The 23,098-nt window shown below is 47.4% G+C and overlaps 2 protein-coding genes across 2 annotated transcripts in view; both read left to right on the plus strand.

Annotated features, from left to right (window-relative positions):
- Nucleotides 1-23,098, plus strand: part of CBX3 (chromobox 3) — an 82,945-nt gene that overhangs the window by 12,430 nt on the left and 47,417 nt on the right. The window lies entirely within an intron of this gene.
- The window catches only part of NFE2L3 (NFE2 like bZIP transcription factor 3), a 39,633-nt gene continuing 19,694 nt past the window's right edge, over nucleotides 3,160-23,098 (plus strand). The window contains exons 1-2 of the mRNA XM_049781720.1: nucleotides 3,160-3,673; nucleotides 3,815-3,909. Coding sequence (XP_049637677.1) covers nucleotides 3,160-3,673; nucleotides 3,815-3,909 — 609 coding nt within the window. The remainder of the gene's footprint in view (nucleotides 3,674-3,814; nucleotides 3,910-23,098) is intronic.

Here is a 23,098-nt window from a genome sequence, read left to right on the forward strand (position 1 = left end):
ACCATATGGGACTCCAGGGGGATCGAACTGCGGTTCTTCCTTGGCTAGCGCTTGCAAGGCAAACACCTTACCTCTAGTACCACCTCTCCGGCCCAGAAAAAGGCCACATTTTAAAAAGTGAGGCATTAGTTCCTCCTGGATATAAGGAAGGATTTTTTTTGTTTGTTTGCTTTTGTGCCTCACCCGGCAGCATTCAGGGGTTCCTCCTGTCTCTGTGCTCAGAAATTACTCCGGACAGGCTCAGGGGGCATACGGAATCAGGAATCCAACCTGAGTCAGCAGTGTACAAGGCAAACACCCTGCCCTCTGAACTGTTGCTTTGTCCCCCATCCCACATAGGAAGGAAATTTGAACATCCTTTCTGATTTGAGACTGTGCAGATCTCTAAAAGTCTCGGATTTAAGTGGAATAAAAGGGACAGGGCAGCACCCACTATACACAAGACTCTAAGGTTCTTGTTTTGGGTTCGTTTGGGAGCCATACCTAGTGGTGCTCAGGAGTCATTCCTGGAAGGCTCAGAGGATGCCAGGGATTGAACCCAGATCAGATGTGTAGCAGGTCAGCCCCTGAAGAGGTTGACTGATGGTGGGATGGAGAATGAGGCCCTTTTCTTCCAGCTCGGAGCACGCGTCTGCCACCCTGTCTAGCCCACGGTTCTGAGGTGAAACGGCGGGTAAACAGCTCGCAGACAATCAGGCTCGTGGAAATATTTGCTTTATTCAGATGGACAAAACTGAAGTCCAAAGACTCAGATTCAGTTCCAGCCAGCAAAAAGCTCCTCGCCTTCCACAGACCCTTGCTCTTATACTCCAGAGTCAGGTCCCACCCAATGGTGGGATCAGATACCAACCAATGGTGGAAGCAGAATCAGGTCCTACCCTAGGGTGGGGGCAGAATGCCAGGTCACACCCTAGGGTAGGGCACAGATTAGGGTGAGCAACATAGTAATCCCACAACAAGATGTATAAGCAAGGCAAGCCCCTTACCTCCAGCTCTGAGGCCCGAGAAGATTTACCTTAAAAAAAGCGCCATTTCTGTTCTCACTAGCTGATTCTTAGTAGCATCTTTACAGCCACTTTCAGCTCCTTAATCTTTTGGCATTGGACTATATTTTGGCTTCCCTTCAGGGAAATCTTTAGTAACAGGTGAAGATTTGTGTGATCTACAGGGAAAACAGAGGTATTTTTTTTGCTTCCCTAATGAGACTTTTAAGTTCAGAGTCAGTCCTTCATGGTTCTTCTCAGGGAAGGGCCACCTGCAGGGTCAGACTGGGTCCAAGTTTACCAAGTCCAGCCTCCAGACAGGCTGCCCTGGAACGGGGTTGTGTTGATCTGGCTAGTGTCTGTCTTCCACCCATTTCATCACCCTTGACTCTGTCTTTGAGGCTGAAAGCAGAAACTCCTTTAGACACCCTGCGCAAAATGAAACCCAGTGCATAGTTCTCATCACAGAGGCAGAGAGGAGAAAACCAGGGTCTTGATAAACAGGTCCTGCTCCACGTCCTACCCAACTGCTTCATCTAAGTTGGGCATTTGCATACTCCAAGGAAGACGAAGAGAGCTTCTAAAAGCCACATTTGCAAAACCCAGCACTGGGGAATTGTGTGGGCACCAAGGTGAGTTAATAGGTTTTTCCCCCTCAACAGCGTACAATGGGCAAACTCCAGCAATCCTAAGCACAATTCAGAGTGAACCTTGCCAAATGTTGCAATGCTGGCATTCATGGAGTCATGCGAGGGGAAGACATTTGTTCCAAATGGAGAGACTAGAGCACATGAATGTGAGGGAGGGCGAGTAGTGCAAATAAAGGGTAACAGAAGGTGCCTTGCACTATTTGGTAGGGTTTATAGGCATCTCCTCTGAGGCACATGGCAGTTAAGCGGGGTTAACTAATAATAATATTACTATTATTATTGTTGTTGTTATTTTGGGTCACTCCAGGGACTGTATGATGGCCACAATCAAACGGGGCTCTTCTGTGGCGAATGCCAGGCAAGACCCTGAAGTCCATTTTACCACGCAAACCTGTAGATTTTATAGAGAAGGGCTGGGGTAGGAGGATAAGAACCGAACGCATGGGTCAGAAGCCAGCCCATTTTCCCTTTTTTGTGGGGGCAGCGCTCAGGGGTTCCTCCTGGCTCTACACTCAGAAATCGCTCCTGGCACGCTCGGGGTTCGAACCACCGTCCTTCTGCATGCAAGGCAAACCCTACCTCCACGCTATGTAACCGACCCCCCACTCGCCCCTTTTGCAAACAGCCCCCTACCCAGACTTTCCCAGTAGTCTAGACAGCCTGCCCCTCCTTCCCTCCTTCCCTCCCCAGCTCCAGAGCCCACCACCAGCGACCCAGCCAACCCTGCCCAAGTTCAACTTGGATTAAGCCTTGCGACTCCCACCTCCACGTGGGCCCTAGAGACGATCTGCCTTTGAGCCTTCGAGCTTCCCAAGATCGCCGCGGGACGACGGCCGGGGCGGGGCCTGTGTGGGCGGGGCCTGTGTGGGCGGGGTCCTACAAAGGGGCGGGGCTTGGGCGGGGCCTGGCGGAGGGGCGGGGCGTTCCGGAGCGAGGCCCGACGGAGGGGCGGGAGCTTCTGGGCGGAGCCTGTAAGAGGGGCGGGGCAGTCCGGAGAGGGTGAGTGTGGGCGTGGCCTGGCGGAGGGGCGGAGCATTCCGGAGCGGGCGTGAGTGTGAGTGTGGGCGAGGTCCGGCGGAGGAGCGAGCGGAGCAGTCCGGAGCGGGCGTGAGTGTGGGCGTGGCCCGGAGGGGGCGGGGCCTCGCAGAGGGGCGGGAGCTTTGGGGCGGAACCTGGCTGAGGGGCGGGGCATTTCGGAGCGAGGCTGCCGGCAGTCCTGTCCGGAGTGGGTGTGAACGTGGGCACGGCACGGCGCGGGGGCGTGGCCTGGTGGAGTGGGCGTGGTGTGGGCGTGGCCCGGTGGGTGGGGCGTGGCCCGTCCGCGGCGCGGGCGGCGCATCGGGCGCGCAGGCGGCTCTTCCTTGGCTCTCCCGAGTGCCAGGCGCGGTGGGTGCCCGGGCGGAGGGTGCGGAGGCCGCACCGCCTTTGTGCCCGGCTGCGGGAGCCCGCGACGGTCCCCGTGCGCCCCTGCGCGTCGCGTTCGCTTCTCCCTCCCTCCCTCCGCGGCGTCCGGGCAGGGCCGGGCGATGAAGCCCCCGAAGCCCTGGCGGTCGGACGGCGGCGGCGGCCTCCTGCACCTGGCGCTGCTGCTGAGCCTGGCGGGGCTCCGCGCGGACCTGGAGCCGGACCTGCCGCTGCTGCTGCTGCGGGGCGAGCCGCGGCTCGGAGCGGGCCCCTGCCCGGCCTGGGGCGGCCTTCCGAAGGGCGCGGAGCCGGACCCCGCGACGGCGGCGGCGGCGGCGGCGGGCCGGCTGCTCCGCGAGGTGCGCGCGCTGGGCGCCCCGTTCGTCCGCCGCACGCGCGTGGACGCCTGGCTGGTGCACGGCGTGGCGGCGGGCGCTGCCGACGGGGCCCCCGGGCTGGCGGGAGGCGCGGACGGCGGCGACCCCCGAGCGGCCGCGGGGCAGCAGGAGACGGAACCGGCGCCAGCGGGACCCGCGGCTCCGGGCCGGGACGTCGGAGCGCGCGCCAGAGAGGTAGGGGAAGAGCCGGGAGGGGAGCGGGCCGGCCGTCTGGGGGGCCCCTGGGAGGCACCGCTCGGTCCTTCGGTGCCTCGCCGGGCTCCGGACACCTGTAGCCCCTGACTCGAGGGTCCCCGGTCCCCCCAAGAAGGCCCCCGCTCCCGCTCCTCGCCCCGATCCCCACCCTCTGCGTCTGGTGTTGCTGCCGTCTTGGCCGCAGGAGCCTCGGCTCGTGTCCGTGTCCACTCACTCCAAGGCCAGGTGGCAGCCGGGCCCATCGAACATCCTGTTGTTGCCCAGCTGGTTTTAAAGAACGTTGGCCAAGTTGTCCTTAGCTAGGAGCACCAAGTGCACTGGTGAGACATGGCTAGGATGTTGTCTGGAAGGCCTGCGGGTTGTCCTCTAATGGGTTCTTGCCTGGAGTGTCCTGGGGGTAAGGAGGGAAACGATCAGCAGGGCCAGCTCTTTAGATCCTGGCCACCCCCAGTTTAGGCGCCCCCTTCGTTCAAGACAGGTCAGAAGATGGGCCAGAGCTGTCGCGCATACAAACACGTTCTTATCTAATAGATTCTTATCTAACAGTGTTTGTATGTCTAGTATTTTCCCATTTTTAATGTGCCTGTGCAAAGGAAGAACAATGCCACATGGCGTGATCGGTGCCTATGCCAGCAATCCCCTTGACTTGGTTCTAACGTAAACTTTAATCAAGTTTTGAGTTTGAGACCCTTGCTTTAAATGGAGGGACACTTCCATCAGAATTTCTTATCGAACAGGTCACAAACAGGACAGACAAAACAAACACAAAGAGGAGAATTTTTGAAATAGTTGGGTGGGGTGTTAAATTCGGGGCACCACTTTGGTCTGGGATTTGGTCTCTACGGTACTGAAAGTAAAAAGGGGACATGGGGGGAAATAATGGCGCCCTTGGATGCGACCCACCCCGGGTTGGATCCCTCCCAACCCCTATCATTCCCGAATTCAGAGCCAGGAGTGGCCAGGTGTGGCCCCATAATCAGACCAACATATTTATAATAAAAATCAAGAAGACTAACAAGTTCCCCTGCCTTAACTTGCTGTGGAAACAGTTCGCTGGGATCTGTTCTGTGCCCAACTAAGTTTTAGGACACTTGACACTCAATTCTACAAAACCACCCAATCTGCTCATTTCTCGAACCAGCTTCCGTTCTCTCCTGACCCAGACTCGAGTGGGAACAGTTGGTATCGATCAACCAATGTTCCTTGGAGGTGGTTTTGCCAGTCAATCTTATGCAAAAGTCCAATGGGGATTGGGGCCGGACAGGTTTGTTGGCTGGTCTCAGAACTGCCGTTTGTGTAGGCAGTTGCCAGACGAGCTTAGCCACCCACTCCTGGAGGGTTATTGTGCCGAAGTGCGGATGATTCACTGCGAGGCCCACGGGATCCCACTGGGGCCTCGACGAAAAAGGGACAGCTAGTGAGAAGGTGAGGTCGGCTCCATCCATGCCCACATGGAACTCCCTGGATTCTGAGGGGCTGATTCTCGCCTTAGTCCTCTGCCTCCTCTCCCCTGGTTGGGCATTCTTAGCTGTCAGAGGATGATTTTGTAACCGTCATGAAACCCAGTGCTAGATATCCAACCAGATGGCACTCTGCCCCTCCCATCACAGCAGACAGACAGACAGCCACCTGCAAAGTGTGCTGGGGCCTGCAGGGACTAGAGGCTGGTTCCAGGCCAGGACAGGCCTCCCTGCCTGGTGGATAACCTATTTAAACAGGCTGATCTGCCAAGGCCCAGCCCAGGTTTCCTGGTGGAGCAGATAAAGTTCACTTGGAGCTATTCTCCTGGTGCTTGCTGCCATCCTTACCTGACCTGTGGGAGTTGTAGAGATGGCCCACTTTTATTCTTTCTGCATAATCAGTTGAAGAATTTCCACTGCTGTGGCCAAATTGATAGCACAGGAGTGGGTAGGCCATTTGCCTTAAATGCGGCTTAATCAGGTTCAATACCCGGAATCCCATATACGTCTCTTAACCACTGCCAGGAGTGATTCCTAAGCACAGAGCTGGGAGGAAGCCCTGAGCACCACTGGGTGTGGCCCCCAAACCCAAAATAATAATGATTTCCACAGCTGGCATTGTAACATATAGGTTGGGTGTCTTGATATGCAATCTGTACTATTAAGAGATAAAATTTAGGGGCCAGAGAGGAAGCATGGAGGTAGGTCGTTTGCCTTGCATGCAGAAGGACGGTGGTTCGAATCCCGGCATCCCATATGGTCCCCAGTGCCTGCCAGGAGGAGCGATTTCTGAGTGTAGAGCCAGGAGTAACCCCTGAGCACTGCTGGGTGTGACCCAAAAAAAACAAACCAAAAAAAAGGATGAAATTTAGGGGGTCGGAGCGGTGGCGCAGGATGTAAGGCATCTGCCTTGTGCGGTAGCCTAGGACGGACCGCAGTTCGATCCCTAGCATCCCATATGGTCCCCCAAGCTAGGGGCAATTTCTGAGCTAGCCAGGAGTAATCCCGAAGCGTCACCAGGTGTGGCCCAAAAACCAAAATTAAATAAAATAAAATTTAGAGCCAGAGAAATATGACGGGGGTAGGGGTTACGCTCGAGCCTTGCATGCATTTGACTCTTTGATCCTGGCACAGCACATGGTCCCTAAGGATCACTGAGTCACTCCTGAGCAGAGCCAGGAATAGCCCCTAAGCACCTGTGGGTGTTGCACAATCCTCTAATCTCCAAAACAAAACTAAAAATCATAACATCAATGTACATGATGATTACACAAGTAGTCTACATCATCTTTTTTTCTTTCTTTCTCTTTTTGTGTCACATCCTGGTCCCTCTGTAAAGTCTTAGCAAGTCTCAAAGTAGATGCGGCTCTCCTATAGAGGGTGCGGGAGAATGGGGTATATCAGGCATCTCATCTTACTGTTGACATGCACTGGTCTGGATTATAGTTCCTGGAGAAGTGGATATTGCAGTGAAGCTATATATCAAAGCAACTATTGGCTTTGAAGACAAGGACTTAGCAAGAATGACTCCATTTTGAATCCATTGCTTGGGAGTTTAATAATTTTTTTTTTGTTTCGGGGCCACATTCAGCAGTGCTTAGGGCTTACTCCCTGCACTATACTCAGAGATTACTCCTGAAGGGATTAAGGAAACCATCTGTGATCCTGGGGATGGAACTAATGTAGGTCATGTGAAAGGCCTTACCCGGTATATTATTGCTTTGGCCCCTGGCATTTTGTTTTCAAACAAATCACGAAATTGAAGGTCCTGTAAAGCTAGAAAATGTGGCCAAAGTCACACAGTTTATTAATGCAAGAAGTAAAACTAGAAGTACTGACTCCAGACTGGCACCTGGACTGTACTCAGTTCTCAGTTCTCCTGACCAGCATGCTGGTAAAATGGGGGTGCCCCTCTAAACCCATTTTTTTTTATGCCTTGGGAAGGTTTAGGCCTTGGCTAGCTTTTCTCAGGGGCTCCTCCTGCTTAGTGCTGTGGAGGGAAGGAGGTGAAAATACTCTATGTCAGGCACAGAACCTGGGCACCTGCACACAAATCATGTGCACTAGTTCATAGCCGGTCTCTCCAGCCATGGGTTGACTTTGAAAAGCACATGACATTACCCCTAATGCCATGGTTACTATTTAAATCCATGACTCCAGGAGACAATGGGTAGGACACATCATATAGTTCTTTGCAAAAGTCAGCCATTGTGGAGGCATCATGGAGGTGCCCTTGGACAAGTTAAGGCACCTCTGTTTCCTGAGAGAGTCTTGCTTCCCTCTGTGTGGATTCCCCAGAAAAAGGGTGTATGAAGTGCCAACTTAGCATCAGGCTGAAGATATAGTCTCTCCACCTCCATCCTTGATCCCTCCTCACAGTCTGTCCCCATTCCTCTTGGTCCCTTTGGTTGGTTTGTATGGCAGCCATGAGTGTGTGCAGTGAAAGGGACCGAAGGGCTGCCTGGCTGAGCCCTGGCTCCACTTTTCTTTTTTTCTTTTTTCTTTTTTTCCTGGCTCCACTTTTATAGCTCTCTAAGACTTGGAGATTCTTAGCCTTCCCATGCTTCATCCTTCCGATCCACACAAAGGGAATCATAATGTCTCTCTGAGATCACAAAACAGTCATTGCAGGAAGGAGCTTACTGAGGCCTCTTACTTAGTGCTTAATACATCTTGTTACTGTTTACCTCAAAGATGGGGAGTACCTTGTCCTAAGGGAACACCATAGACCATAGAAAGGGAGGTTATTGCTGTTATTTTGTTGCTCTGTTGCTTTGGTTTGGGGGCCACATCTGGCTGTTGGGACCTACTCCTGACTTGGTTGGGAAGGGTGAGGGGTGGAAGATCACTTCCAATGGTACCCAAAGGCACTGAAGTGCTGGAGTGGAGACAGGATTACACTTAAGGCTTCTGCACCTCCATTTCTATGAGCTATTTGCTTGGCCTGTTTTGGTTTGGGGCCACACCCATCGATGCTCAGGAACAATTCCTAGCTCTGTGCCCAGAGATCACTCCTGGTGGTGTTCTGGGGACCATATGTGATGCTAGGGATGAACCCAGGTTAGCTGCATCAAAGAAAGCACCCTACCCAATGTATTAACTCTCTGGCTCCTTTTATTTTTAAATTTTGTTTGTTTGTTTGTTTAGGAGCCATATCCAGAAGTGCTTAAAGCCTATTCCTAGCTCTATACTCAGGACTCAGTTTTGGCAGTCTTCATAGGACCATATGAAATCCTGGGGATCAAACTCAGATTATCTGGGTCAGCCACATGCAAGGCAAGCACCCTACTTGCTGTACTATCCCTCTAGCTCCTGCTGGTTTTTAAATAGAGAAATTCTTGTGGCTTACATTCAACTTGTTGGAAATTCTGATATCATAGTATAGTTTTCTATTATTTTTCTTTAACATAGCAAAATATTTTCCAGTGAGGTGTTTCTCCAAGTATCATTGGTTTCACTTTTTACTGAGACTCAGCATTCTCTGAAAACAGAGCTTGATCAGACACGATTTTCTGCAGATCCAGGGCCAGTCACAGTTGAATGAGTGTGTTTTTTAAAAGTATGCCAAGGGTTAAAGCAGCAGAAAATGCTGGCTGTAAATCCTGAGCTGATTTGAAGCTGTGGAGGCTGTTGACAGCCAGCAGCAGTATCTTAGAGAGTTGTTGCCACTTTGAAATTGAGTCTTTCTGGCCTCCCCTTGGGACCTGATGACTCTGCCTGTTGCACTGGGTTTCTTCAGGTCGCAGGAAGCACCTGATCCAAGTGATACATGACGCAGTGTAAAGAGAAGATCCTTGATCATTCATATAAAAATGGCATTTTGTGAGGGCCAGAGCTGTAGTACAATAGGTAGGATGCTTTCCATGCATACAGTCAACTAGGTCAAATCCCAGGCACTCGCTAGGAGTAATTCCTGAATGAAGAGCAATATTAGGTGTAGCCTACCCCCCCCCCCAAGGCTTTTATTTTGGTGCTGGAGCAATAGTACAGCAGGTAGGGAAGGTGCTTGCCTGCAGGTGGCCGACCTGGATTTGATCTCCAGAATCACATAGAGTGCCCCAAATCTGCCAGGAGTGACCTCTGAATGCAGAGCCAAGAGCAAACCTTGCATACTGTTGGGTATGTCCCCAAAACAAAACAAAACAAAAATAAATAATGATAATTGGGTTTTGTTTTAAAATTAAGTGAAATCACAGCTGGAGAGAGATGTCATCTCAGACCTTGCCTATGTTTAGCTCACAATTGGGATATAGAAATAGTCTTTTTCTGGAGGTGGAGAGATAGTAGGGCACTTGACTTGCACACAGTTGACCTGGGTTCCTTCATTGACACCCCATATGGTTCCCTGAGCACTGTCCATAGTAATCCCTATATGCAGAATGAGGGGTAACCCCTGAACACTTCCAGATTTTGCACACACACACACACACAAACACACACACATATGCACACACACATGCTCTAAAAACAGAACGAAGTCTTTTTCTCTGTCTTTTGGGGCCATACCTGGCCATAACCAAGACTTACTTCTAGCTCTGTGCTCAGGGTCAGTTATTGAACCCAATGAATCTTATTCAATGCAAGCATTCTACCTGCTGTAGTTACTCTATGGCTCCACAAAAACAGTCTTACAGTTACAGGGTCTTTGTATGGCAAGAATGGTATAAGTTACATCCTAGTTTCATAGGACCAGCAGAAGAGAGTGCCACAGACAGCTGACTTGTAACTATACACATTAGTTCTGGAGGTAAATAGCTGGATGTTACAGGGCTGGTTCTATTTAAATGCTGTGAGTAAGAATCTGGTCTAAGCCTGACTGTTGGTTGACAGTATCTGGCTGACAATATCTATAGACCCTTGGTTGATTCCTGCTTCATCACCTGTGCTCTGCTTTCACCACCTGTTTTATTGTCACCTCACATGCTGGCATCACGATTCCCCGTGTTTGAGAGTCACCAGCCATACAGAATTGAGGTCCATCCTGATTATACTTGTAAGAGCAGCTCTCTAAATAAGGTTGGAGGTTCCAGGATTATGACTTCAACAGATGAATTCCTGGGGGACATAACTGAGCCCCTTTGTCATCTTCTACCTGCTGGCAACTGCTGGCATGTATGGCTTCTTAGCTAACAAGCCTTGAAATCCAAGTCAGTCATTTCTGGCAGGATGGGATATAATCTCTGAGCAGTCAGTTGTGGTGGGCTTATAGGGCTCACAGGAAAGTAGATTTTTGTAGTTCTATGTGATGGGAAACCTCCTTGGAGTGCCCTTTCGCTCCTCAGTCCTACTCCTCTGCTAGCAGCTTGCAGGACTGTCTCAGCTGTGTTTCTGATGGGAACACAAACTTTCTCTTATGTGCATGCAGGCCCCAGGTTCCCAGTACAGAAACAGGAGCTAGGCTGTGGCATCTGTGTACAGGTGCAGGCACCCTGCTAGGCAAGGCATTTGTAAATAGTCTGGTGTGATTTGGGACATCAATGTCTTGACTTTGGGCCTGGCCCTCTTCTCTGTGAAATAGGGGATGTTGAGATGAATGAGAATGTTGAGGTTCAGCAGAGTGGATGCTTGCTTAGGATCTCAGTAATGTGAGCTGTCGCTTTTCATCGCCAAGGCTTTATAATGGGGTCCCCCTGGCTTACCCCAACAGGTGCAGGTTTCAGGTATGCTCCAGTTTATGTCAGCATGACTTAGAGATTCTCCACTAACCTATTCTTCACTACCATTTTGACTGGGGAGATGGAGACTGAGGGGGCACATCCACCCAGTGATTGATGCTCAGGGTTTACTCATCATTCTGTGCTCAGGGGTAACTTCTGGTAGTGCTTTGGGATCCATCTTTGGTGCCCAGAGCTATGCAAGGTGCCTAGAATTGAGCAATGCTCAGCCATATGTATGGCCAGTTTCTTACTCCTGCCTTTATAGGTCTCCAGTCCCTCTAGTTTGATGGTTGGTTCATTTAAGTTTGCTTTGGACATGAGTCCAAGCTGCTCTAACTTGAGCTCATTGCACAACGGTCCTCTAGTTTCATTTTGTTTTGTTCCTCGTTTTTGTTACCAAGTTGTTTCTGATACAGTCATCTCAGGCATTAAGTGTTCAAACACCAATCCATCACCAGTGTGACCTTCCCTTCACCAATGTCCCCAGTCTCCCACTCACCACCCTAGCCTACCTCCATGCAGGCACAAACAAATTACTTCATATTACTTTTTACTACGCTGATCGACTTGGATCAACACTGGCCATTTTGAAATAATTTGTCCTCACTCTCCATGGTGTTACCAAAGTCGGTGTCTAAGGATTTATTGGACTGTGGTTGGTGCTAATTGAGTTTTCTGTGTTACTCTTTAGGCTGGCTGAGCTTAGTAGATGACTATGGAAATTTCCCATCAGATTTCCTGTGATATTACTGGGCTGACACACTGCGTGGCTGTGTTGTCCAGGATTTATACATCTGAAATAGATTTAGTGGCTTGAAAGTTCGATAAGGTTAAGTTGTAGATCCGGGCCATTTCTGTTGGAGGGAGTTGGGCTGCTGCAATTCATGCAGAAAGGGGAATCTGCACCCCCTGTCGCCTTTCTGAGACTACCACAAAGGTTTCAGCCTGGAACTACCTAGGCAGTATGGGCTGCTGATATTATTTTTGGAACTTGTTGGAGGAACTCTGCTGTTTTTTTGCCAGGAAGATGGTGGCAGTGGGCAGGGGCTGCTATTGCATTTTTTTGTGCCATACCTGAAGGGTTGCTCAGGGGACCATCCTGGGCAGGGATCAAACCTGGGCTTCCCACATGCAAGGCATGTCTGAGCTCCTAAGCTGACTCTTTGGCTTCTGATCCTCTAGCTCTTGACTGCTTTTCAGCAAAACGTTCCCTCTTTATCAAGGCAGTTCCACACTTCATCTCCCACTTGGCGCAGGGTTCTTCCCAGCAGTGCATGTCCAGTCAGGTCCGAGTGAGAGCTGGAGGCTGCACTGCTGCCCAGGGTCACCACCACCACCACCACCCTGGTGGTCCTGTCATTAAAACCCCAGACTCATCTCAACCATCACCACATTTACAAAGATTTTGTATTCTTTCTCCCTGAGCCCTGCCACCCTCTACTGCTTTCCCTTCCCCACTCTGCTGCAGCCTCTACTTTGCCTGTGCTGTCCTGAGTATGGAAACAGGCCCTTTGCTCTTCTGGCAGGCAGCACCCAGGAGCAAGAAGCCAGTTACCCCAGCCAGCACCCCTTGTCTTTCCTCACTGCAGCAACTTTCAAAGCCCAACCCTGGGGGCTTGGCTGTGTCTGGCTCCCACTAGGCCGGAAGTCCAGATGGAAAGTAGGTCATGTCTGGGATCCCAAGGGCCACCCAACCACTTAATGTCAGTTTGAGTGAATGGGTGCTGCAGAAAGTAAACTCTTGGGTTGACTTTGTAATTAAGCAGGTGGTGGAGTGTAGAGTCACTTCAAGTGATAGAGCCAGTTAGCAACCTTGTCTAGGATGGAATAGACACTATTTGCCAGCATTGAGTAGACCATGGCCCCTGCCCGCTACACTGCTGTGGGAAACAATTGTCCCTGCATATTGCAACCTTCCTGCTCTGACTGAATCTTCAAAGCCAGTTGTGAATCTCTGTGTTAGAGTCTTGCGGTGAGGATGCTTCAGGCCAGCCCAAGCTCCAGCCTTACTTGCAGCTGTGAGTAGAGAGGCTGGTCTTAGAGACCTATCCACTCCCCAAGACAAAGTTGGGCTCCCTCTGTTATTAGCTGGGGTTCTTTGGAGGAGAGTGAGCGAGCAGAATTTTATACCTATTATATATACATATGTATTTGTTGGGGTTTTTTAAATTGGGGGTGGGGGCTTCTGGGATATACCTGGTGGTGCTCAGGACTTACTCCTGGGTCTGTACTCAAAAATCATTCCTGATGTGATTTGGGGGACCAGATGCTGGGGGGAAAAATCTGAGTCAAGATTAAGTCAATTTAAGGCAAATGCCTTAGCCACTAACTATACTGTCTCTCTAGCCCCATTTATTTGGGTTTGGGTTTTTTGTTTGTTTGTTTCTGGCCACACATAGCCATACTCAAGACTTACTACTGGCTGTGCACTCAGGAATTACTCCTGGTAATAATAATAATAATAATAATAATAATAATAATAATAATAATAATCCCTGAACCATAAGAGATGCTGGGGACTCAACCCATGTTAACCACCTGCAATGCAAGTGCCCAACCTGCTGTTAATATCATACAGATCTCTGTTAGGGTTTCTTAAAAGAGATTTTGGGAGTCTGCACTATTTGGGGTACTCCTCAGGGTAGTCAGGGAGTAAGTGATGTCCTGGGGGATTCGTGTGGTAAAAGGGATTGAGCCCTGGTTTGCCACATGTACGTCATGTGCTTTAGCCCCTTGAGCCTTCTTCCTTAGAGATTAATTTCAAGGCACTATTTGACATGATTATGGATGGAAGTTGTCCAGAGTCAGCTCCTGAGGCAGAGTGGACTCTGAGCAGGAGCTGCTTCTAGAGGCTGAAAGTCGTGTTCTTCAGGATACAGCACTTTGGTCATAAAGCTCTTTAACTAATTTGACCAGTCCCTCCCAGGTGATGGAAGAAAATCTTCATCTCTTGGTTGACTGTAGCTGCTAACCCCATCTGCAGAGTACTTTCATAGCAGCCCCTAAATTAGTATTTAGTTAAGCAACTGGGTAAATTCACCTAGCACGGAACCTTCCCATCATTCCACTTCCTTTTCTTCCTGGGCAGCGTCTGTGAGCCTTGGATTCTGAATCAGAAAAGGGGAATTTTTTTTCCCTCTCTCCTGGGAGAGTGTGAGAATGGCATTAAGCTGTATGTGAAAGCATTAGCAGTATTTCAGTGCCAGAGAGATGGCTCTTTTGAGCTGAGGTTATGCTTTGCTTGCAGGATGCGTGGGTTCAGTTCCAAATGGCATCCCATGATTCCCCAAGCATTGCTAGGAGCAACTTCAAGGGTTCCTCACCCCCACCTCCAAATTAGTGCTTCTCACACTTAGCATGCATGAGCCCAGATTCCTTCTCAAGTATACTACTTGGTGCCATGCCCTGCTTGGGAGTAGCATCTCTATCCCCAAAACTCCTCTAGGCACAGCTTGGTAAACCAAGCATTAGTCCAGCTGCTGGCATGATGGTCAGTCTCTGCTGGGGGCTTCTCCAGCTTCTTTGGCCCTCAGCTAGGCTTCACTCACCAGGAACTTGGTTCCTTTTTTGTGTTTCGGAACCTTTTTCCAACTCCCCACCCCCCCCCCCCCCCCGCCGCAACATTGTTTTCCTCCTGTGACCCTCCCTATCCTAGCTACTGTTCCCTTAGTCTCATGTTGTGGCTCTCCCTTTTTTGTGATTCTTCACTTCTGGCCCCATTGGAATATCCTGGAAACCATGGGGAGCAGAGAAAGTCCAGTGTAGAGGATGACAGAGGACGGCCAGGTCTGGCTGGGACCAGCCTTGGTGTAGCAGGAGCTTTCTGCAGGTGGGGTGGAGATATGGGGGAATCTGCTGCAAATAGATGAACAGTCTGGGTGGGGGATACGGGGGAGATGATCAGGAAATTTTGGGAATATGACCGTCAGCTTCCGTTCTTTTTTAAATTATTATTATTATTATTATTATTATTATTATTATTATAGTGTTTTTAAGCAGTTTATTGATTGATTGCAATACTCAGAGATTACTCCTGGCTCTGTGCTCAGAAATCGCTCCTGGCAACTCTGGGACCATATGGATGCCAGGAATTGAACCAGATCCTTCCCAGGTGAGCTGCATACAAGGCAAATGCCTTACCCGGCATCCATTCTTTGAAGAGCAGTTACAGCAGGGGTCTCAAACTTGCGGTCTGTACTCTTTCTAACCAATGAACCCCACCACAACACACAGAAAAAATCACACTACAAGCGTGACAATGGGGAAACCTCGCAGCCAAACACCATGCACAGAGAATGAAGACAATAGTGTGAATGAACTAAAAAATTCCAACCGTCTGATTAACCTCTCAGATAAGGAGTTTAGAATAGAAATAAGGAAGATGTTTGTAGAACTCAAAGAAAGCATAGATCGATCTGAACAGAACACAAAGACAAAAATCAGAAAACCCTAAACTGAAATAACAGATCTGAAAAACATGGTTGCTCAACTGAAAACCTCAGTGGATGGCCTCACCAGCAGGGTAACAGCAGCTGAGGACAGAATCGACGTGCTGGAAGATAAGATGCAGAAAAACTCAACACAGCAGAAGAAATTGAAAAAGAACCTTAAGACAAACGATCAAGCAATGGAAAAAGTACTCAAGGAATGTGAACAGATGAAAATAGAAGTCTTTGATAAACTCAACAGAAACAACATAAGAATCATTAGAGTCCCAGAGGCCCAGGTAGGAGATCTCCAGAAAGAATCAACTGTCAAAGACATCATCAAAGAGATACTCCCAGAGTTAAAGACTACATGCAATCAAATCCTGCATGCCCGAAGAGTACCAGCTAAAAGAGACCCAAAGAAAAACACCCCAAGACATATCCTTGTTACGATGACAAATCCCACAGGTAGAGATAGAATACTGAAAGCATCAAGATCAAAAAAGGAAATTACATTCAAAGGAGCATCCCTAAGACTTACAGCAGACATGTCACAAGAAACTCTCAAGGCCAGAAGACAGTGGTGGGATATTGTGACAAGACTGAATGAAATGGGTGCCTCACCAAGAATACTGCACCCAGCCTAACGTTCAGGTTTGAAGGAAAGATACATAGTTTCATGGATAAACAACAGCTCAGAAACTTCACAGATGAAAAACCAGCCTTAAAGGAAAAACTAAAAGGTCTACTTTAAGACAAGAGAGACCAACAAACACAGCAAACTTATCTACAAAGATGACATTAAATCCTATGGCAATCATCTCCCTCAGTGTCAATGGACTAAATTCACCAATTAAAAGACACAGAGTGGCTAAATGGGTCAAAAAGATGAATCCAACCTTCTGCTGCCTACAAGAAACACACCTGAATAGTCAGAACAAACTTAGACTCAAAATCAAAGGCTGGAGGAAAATCATCCAATCAAACAACAACCTTAAAAAAGCTGGGGTGGCCATATTAATATCTGATGACACCAACTTTATAATCAGAAAAGTTGTAAGGACAAAGATGGACACTATGTACTAATCAAGGGATATGTGCAACAGAAGAAATCAGACTATTAAATATATATGCACCCAATGAGAGACCAGCAAATTATCTAATACAATTACTGACAAATCTGAAAGAAGACATCAATAATAACACAATAATTGTGGGAGACCTCAACACGGCCCTGTAACACTTGATAGGTCAACCAGACTGAAACCCAACAAAAACATACTAGCCCTGAAAAGAGTAATGGAAGAAAGAGGACTATTAGATATATATATAGGACACTCCACCCCAAAAAACCTGGATACACATTCTTCTCCAATGTACATGGATCATTCTCCAGGATAGACTACATGCTGACACATAAAATATACCTTCATAAAATCAAGAGGATAGAAATCTTGCAGGCTACCTTTGTTGACCACAAGGCTCTGAAATTAGATGTGAACTACAAAGCCACACAGAAGAAAAACTTTAATAATTGGAAATTAAACAGCCTGCTACTGAACAACCAGTAGGTCGGAGATGAAATCAAAGAGGAAATCAAAACTTTCCTAGAAACAAATGATAATGAAGACACAAACTGCCAGAATCTATGAGACACAGCAAAAGCAGTCCTGAAAGGAAAATTTATAGGTTTGCAAGCACACATCAGAAAGGAAGAAGGGGCCTACCTGAATAGCTTAATGACACAGCTCATAGAATTAGAAAGTGCTCAACAAAAGGACCCAAAAATAGAGACAGAAGGAAATAACAAAGCTGAGAGCAGAAATCAACAAAGTGGAAACCCAAAAAATAATCCGAAAGATCAACGAAAGCAGAAGTTGGTTCTTTGAAAAAATAAACAAGATTGATAGACCATTGGCAACACTCACAAAGAAAGAAAGAAAGAGAGAAACCTGATAACCCGTATTAGAAATGAAAAGGGGGAGATCACGACAGATATTGCAGAGATCCAATGGGTAATCAGAGACTACTTTGAGAAACTTTATGCTACTAAACATGAGAACCTAGAAGAAATGGATAAATTCTTGGACACTTATAATCTTCCACAGTTAAGTAAGGAGGATGTAGCATATCTAAACACCCCCATCACTATTGAAGAAATTGAAACTGTAATCAAATATCTGCCCAAATAGAAAACCTCAGACCCAGATAAATTTACTAATGAATTCTTTCAAACCTTTCAAGAGGAGCTACTACCAATCCTAGCCAGGCTCTTTCATGAAATTGAAAAAATGGGAACACTCCCAAACAGCTTTCATGAAGCCAACATCGCCTTGTTACCAAAACCAGAGATGCTGCCAAAAAAAAAAAAAAAAAAGAAAATTACAGACCAATATCCCTGATGAATGCAGATGCAAAGATCTTCAACAAAATCCTGGCAAATAGGATCCAATCTATCATCAAGAAGATCATACACTACAGCCAAGTAGGTTTCATCCCAGGAATGCAAGAATGGTTTAACATCCGTAAATCTATCAACATCATACACAACATCAACAACAAGAAAAATAAAAATCACATAATCATATCAATAGACACAGAGAAAGCATTTGATAAGGTCCAACACCAATTCTTGATCAAAACTCTCAGCAAGATGAGAATGAAAGGAACCTTTCTCAATCTAGTTAAAGCCATCTACCACAAGCCAATGGCAAATATTATCCTCAATGGAGAAAAACTAAAAGCCTTTCCTCTAAATTCTGGTACAAGACAAAGCTGTCCACTCTCACCACTCCTCTTCAACATAGTACTGGTAGAGCTTGCTATAGCGATCAGGCAAGAATAAGATATCAAGGGAATCCAGATAGGAAAGGAAGAAGTCAAGCTCTCATTGTTTGCAGAGGACATGATACTCTACTTAGAAAACCCTAAGGACTCTACCAAAAAGCTTCTAGAAACAATAGACTCATATAGCAAGGTGGCAGGCTACAAAATTACACAAAGAAATCAATGGCCTTTTTATACACCAATAATGATAGGGAAGAGATGGACGTCAAGAAGGCAATCCCATTCACATTAGTGCCACACAAACTCAAATATCTTGGAGTCAACTTGACCAAAGATGTGAAGGACCTATAAAAAGAAAACTATAAAGCCCTACTCCAAGAAATAAGAGAGGACACATAGAAATGGAAACACATACCCTGCTCATGGATTGGCAGGATTAACATCATTAAAATGGCAATACACCCCAAAGCATTATACAAATTTAATGTGATCCCTCTAAAGATACCTATGACATTCTTCAAAGAAGTGGATCAAACACTTATGAAGTTCATCTGGAACAATAAACACCCTTGAATAGCTAAAGCATTCCTAGGGAAAAGGAAAATGGGAGTCATTACTTTCCCCAACTTTAAACTGTACTACAAAGCAATAGTTATCAAAAACATCATGGTGTTGGAATAAAGACAGACCCTCAGATAGTGGAATAGGTTTGAGTTCTCAGACAATGTTCCCCAGACATACAATCACCTAATTTTTGACAAAGGAGCAAGAAATCCTAAGTGGAGTAGGGAATACCTCTTCAACAATTAATGCTGGCAGGACTGGTTAGCTATTTGCAAAAAATTGAACATAGACCCCCAGTTAACATCATGTACGAAGGTAAAATCCAAATGGATTAAAGACCTAGATATCAGACCTGATACCATAAGGTATATAGAACAACACGTCGGTAAAACACTCCATGACATTGAGACTAAAGGCATCTTCAAGGAGGACTCTGCACTCTCCAAACAAGTGGAAGCAGAGATAAACAGATGGGAATACATTAAGCTGAGAGGCTTCTGCACCTCAAAAGAAACAGTGCCCAGGATACAAGAGCCACCCACCATGTGGGAGAAACTATTCACCCAATACCCATCAGATAAGGGGCTAATATCCAAAATATACAGGGCACTGACAGAACTTTACAAGAAAAAAACATCTAATCCCATCAAAAAATGGGGAGAAGAAATGAACAGACACTTTGATAAAAAAAAAAAAGTAATACAAATGGCCCAAAGGCACATGAAAAAATGCTCCTCATCACTGATCATCAGGGAGATGCAAATCAAAACAATGAGATACCATCTCACACCACAGAGATTGGCACACATCACAAAGAATGAGAACAATCAGTGCTGGCAGGCATGTGGAGAGAAAGGAACTCTTATCCAGTGCTGGTGGGAATGCCATCTAGTTTAACTTCTTTGGAAAGCGATATGGAGATTTCTCCAAAAACTGGAAATTGAGCTCCCATTCGACCCAGCTATTCCACTCCTAGGGATATACCCTAGAAACACAAGAATACAATACAAAAACCCCTTCCTCACATCTACATTTATTGCAGCACTATTCACAATAGCCAGGCTCTGGAAACAACCAAGATGCCCTTCAACAGACGAATGGCTAAAGAAACTGTGGTACATATACACAAAGGATTATTATGCAGCCGTCAGGAGAGATGAAGTCATGAATTTTTCCTATACATGGATGTACATGGAGTCTATCATGCTGAGTGAAATAAGTCAGAGGGAGAGAGAGAAAGATGCAGAATAGTCTCACTCGTCTATGGGTTTTAAGAAAAATAAAAGTCATTTTTGCAACAATCCTTAGAGACAATGAGAGGAGGGCTGAAACTTCCAGCTCACTTCATGAAGCTCACCACAGAGTGGTGAGTGCAGTTATAGAAATAACTACACTGAGAACTACCATAATCATGTGAATGAATGAGGGAACTGGAAAGCTTGTCTAAAGTACAGGTGGGGGTGGAGTGGGATGGAGGGAGATTTGGGACATTGGTGGTGGGAATGTTGCACTGGTGAAGGGGGGTGTTCTTTACATGACTGAAACCTAATCACAATCATATTTGTAATCAAGATGTTTAAATAAAGAAAAAAATATATTGGAAAAAATAAAAGAAGGAATGGGAAGTGCAAAACAAACCAGAAAAAAGAAATGTTCTAGAGAAGTGTTCTGTGGTGGTGGTTTGTCAAGTAGAACCTTTGTCACAATCCTACAAGATTCAACTGTTTCTACATGTATAAATCCTGCCTAAAATTGCAGAAAGCATAATTTGGTGGAGTATCCATGATATAAAAACGATTGAGGGGCCGGGAAGGTGGCGCTAGAGGTAAGGTGTCTGCCTTACAAGTGCTAGCGTTGGATGGACCTCGGTTCGATCCCCGGTGTCCCATATGGTCTCCCCAAGCCAGGGGCGATTTCTGAGCTCATAGCCAGGAGTAACCCCTGAGCGTCAAACGGGTGTGGCCCAAAAACCAAAAAAAAAAAAAAAAAACGATTGGATTGGAGAGAGAAGGTAGGGTGTTTACTTTGCACACTTGCATGCTGCCAACCAGGGTTTGATCCTTGGTACCAGCTACAGTACCACAATTTCTCCTAGGAGTGATCTCTGAGCACAGAACCTAGAATAAGCCCTGAGCACCACCTGGTGTGGTACAAACAAAATAAAACAAAAATAATAGTAGGACCTGAAAGATAGGCGGGGGTTAAGATAGTTGTCCTATATGTGGCCGACCCTAGTTCATTCACTGTTATTTATCTGGGAACTGTGGGATAACCGAACCTCAACCCAATACCCAAAGAACTTCTCATTACAATTCACCAGCACCACATATGATCCACCATGAGTGAACCCAAAGCACAGAGCCAGGAGTAATAAGCCCTGAGCATCACTGGGTGTAGTTTAATACCTCCTTCATCCCTCCCTCCAAAAAGAATGTTTCTCGCAAATACTGACATCAAGGCACATGTTTTCCATGTTGCTAATCCTAGCTTTGTTCCTGGCACCACATAGATCCCTAAGCTTCTGGTATGATCTATACCCTCTCTCCTCATGATGGAAAGGCAGGGAGATGACTCAGAGGGCTGAGCACAGGCTGTCTTCAGAGGCCCCCTGACTTTGCCCTGGTCACACCCATCACAGCATTGACCTTTGGGGTCACACCAGCCATACTCAGGGAGTGGAAAGGATGCATGTGGTGCTTACTGGAGCCACTTGCTGGGACTCCATTTAGACTGTGCTTGTCCCCAAAGTCTGGCTGTCCCTGGGAGGTTTCTTGTTTGTGCTGTGCTGCTGGGAAAGTGATTTCCCACTGGCGGGAGCCTGATTTGTTCTTGTGGTGACGGCTCCTTGCTAAGACTGTCCTTGTGTCGGAGAGCTTGGAAGAGAGGAAGTGGGGAGCTGCTATTGTGGTGGGGGGACACCCTGCATCTCCCGAGGCAGAACCCATGTAGATGGCTCAGGTGAGAGATGGAGGTGACGGGGAATCAAGTCCAGGCCTCCCTTCTGGCCCACAATAGAACCACTTAGAAACCATCAGAATAGCTCCTGGGATATGAGCTTGTATCTGCAGAGATCCAGCGCTGTGCCTCCAAGTCTTTTGAAGCAAAAATGCCTGTAGGCTTTTCCTTTTTCTGTCTTTTACTGACTGAGTGACCTAAAGCAAGTTGCTCAACCTCTCTGTGCCTTCTCTGTCAAAGAAGATCATAAACTTGCCTACTTTTATAGCAATGTAGTGCAATCTAGTGAGCTCATGTAAGTGGTACTTGGCCCCCAGCGAGTGCTCCATAAAAGGCGAGCCATAATTACTCAAACTGCTATTATACACCACCCGGAGCAAACCAGACACAGTCTCTCTTTATCTGGCTCCTCATTTCTCTCCAGTCCCAATGGCTCCAGCGTGGAGACAGGCCCCAGAATTCTCAAGCCTTACCCCTTTTCCCGCCTGATGTCATTCTCTCCACCTCAGCACTGTTCTTTGTCTTTGAAGGTTCATCCAGCCCTGCAGGTCAGCACCGGGTTTGGTTCTTCCTCCACAACATGATGCTATGGAAGGCCAACTGGGATTGTCTGGGGTGCTTCCAAGGGTCAACTGCTATCTCACTCTGCGGGCCCCAGACAGTATGAGAAGCGCAGGTCATGGAAGCGTTGCCTAGTACCAGGAGCTGGAGGGCTGCTTACAGAGAAAAGCTGGCATTGCTCTGGCCCTGCCCTGCCCCATCCTCACTCTCAGAGGCTTTGGAACCTTGGTGGCATAGCAGACTCACAGCTAGAGGACATTGTATTAGACTAGGAAAGGCTTTGGGGCTGGGAGAATTGTGAAAGGAGGAATCCAACTGAGAAGGTTGTGGATATGTGCAGAGGTAGAGACCGCCAGGATGGGGCCTGTTGTGGGGAAGGCCTCTAGAAGGCCTCTAGCAGGTGTCAATTCTAGTAGGCCACCAGGGATTTAGTGTGACGACGGGCCTCAGCTCACAAGTTTACAGCAGCCTCTTAGGGCAAGATGGGCCTGCCTGCTCTCCTTTCCCCGAGTCCCAGCCTACAAGATTTAAAAAATCACATGCGCACAAAGAAAAAAATAACTTAATGATGGGGTCCACTTACCTATTCTTTAAGATTACAGTCCTCAGGCCAGGGAAATAGCACAAGGCTAAAGCACTTCACTGGTATTCAGCAGACCTAGATTCCATCTCTGGAGCCATGTATGGTTGCCTGAGTGCTACCATGAGTGATCTTTGAGCACAGAGTCAAGAGTAAGCCCTGAGTACTTCAAGCATGCCCCGCTCCACAACGATAACAGAATAAAACAAAGAATATGATCCATAAGTCTTCTTCCTATGCAGCAGTGTTTGTAAAATATGTCCTGTCTCAGCTCTCTGTGGCATTGTGGAACACTGGATTAGCAAGCGAGATGGTAATTATTGCTTTACCAGGCTGGTATGGCTTTCCCTGGACATTCAGATCAGACTGTCAGCTTTTAAACGTTAATTACCACTCCTCAATCCCCAAAGCAGTAGAAAGAGTAGTAATTAATAGCTCTAGAGCATTTGAATACGTACGAGATGTTTTTTTCTCAAT

This window comes from Suncus etruscus, chromosome 10, assembly GCF_024139225.1.
Source record: "Suncus etruscus isolate mSunEtr1 chromosome 10, mSunEtr1.pri.cur, whole genome shotgun sequence".
Classification (NCBI taxonomy): Eukaryota; Metazoa; Chordata; class Mammalia; order Eulipotyphla; family Soricidae; genus Suncus; species Suncus etruscus.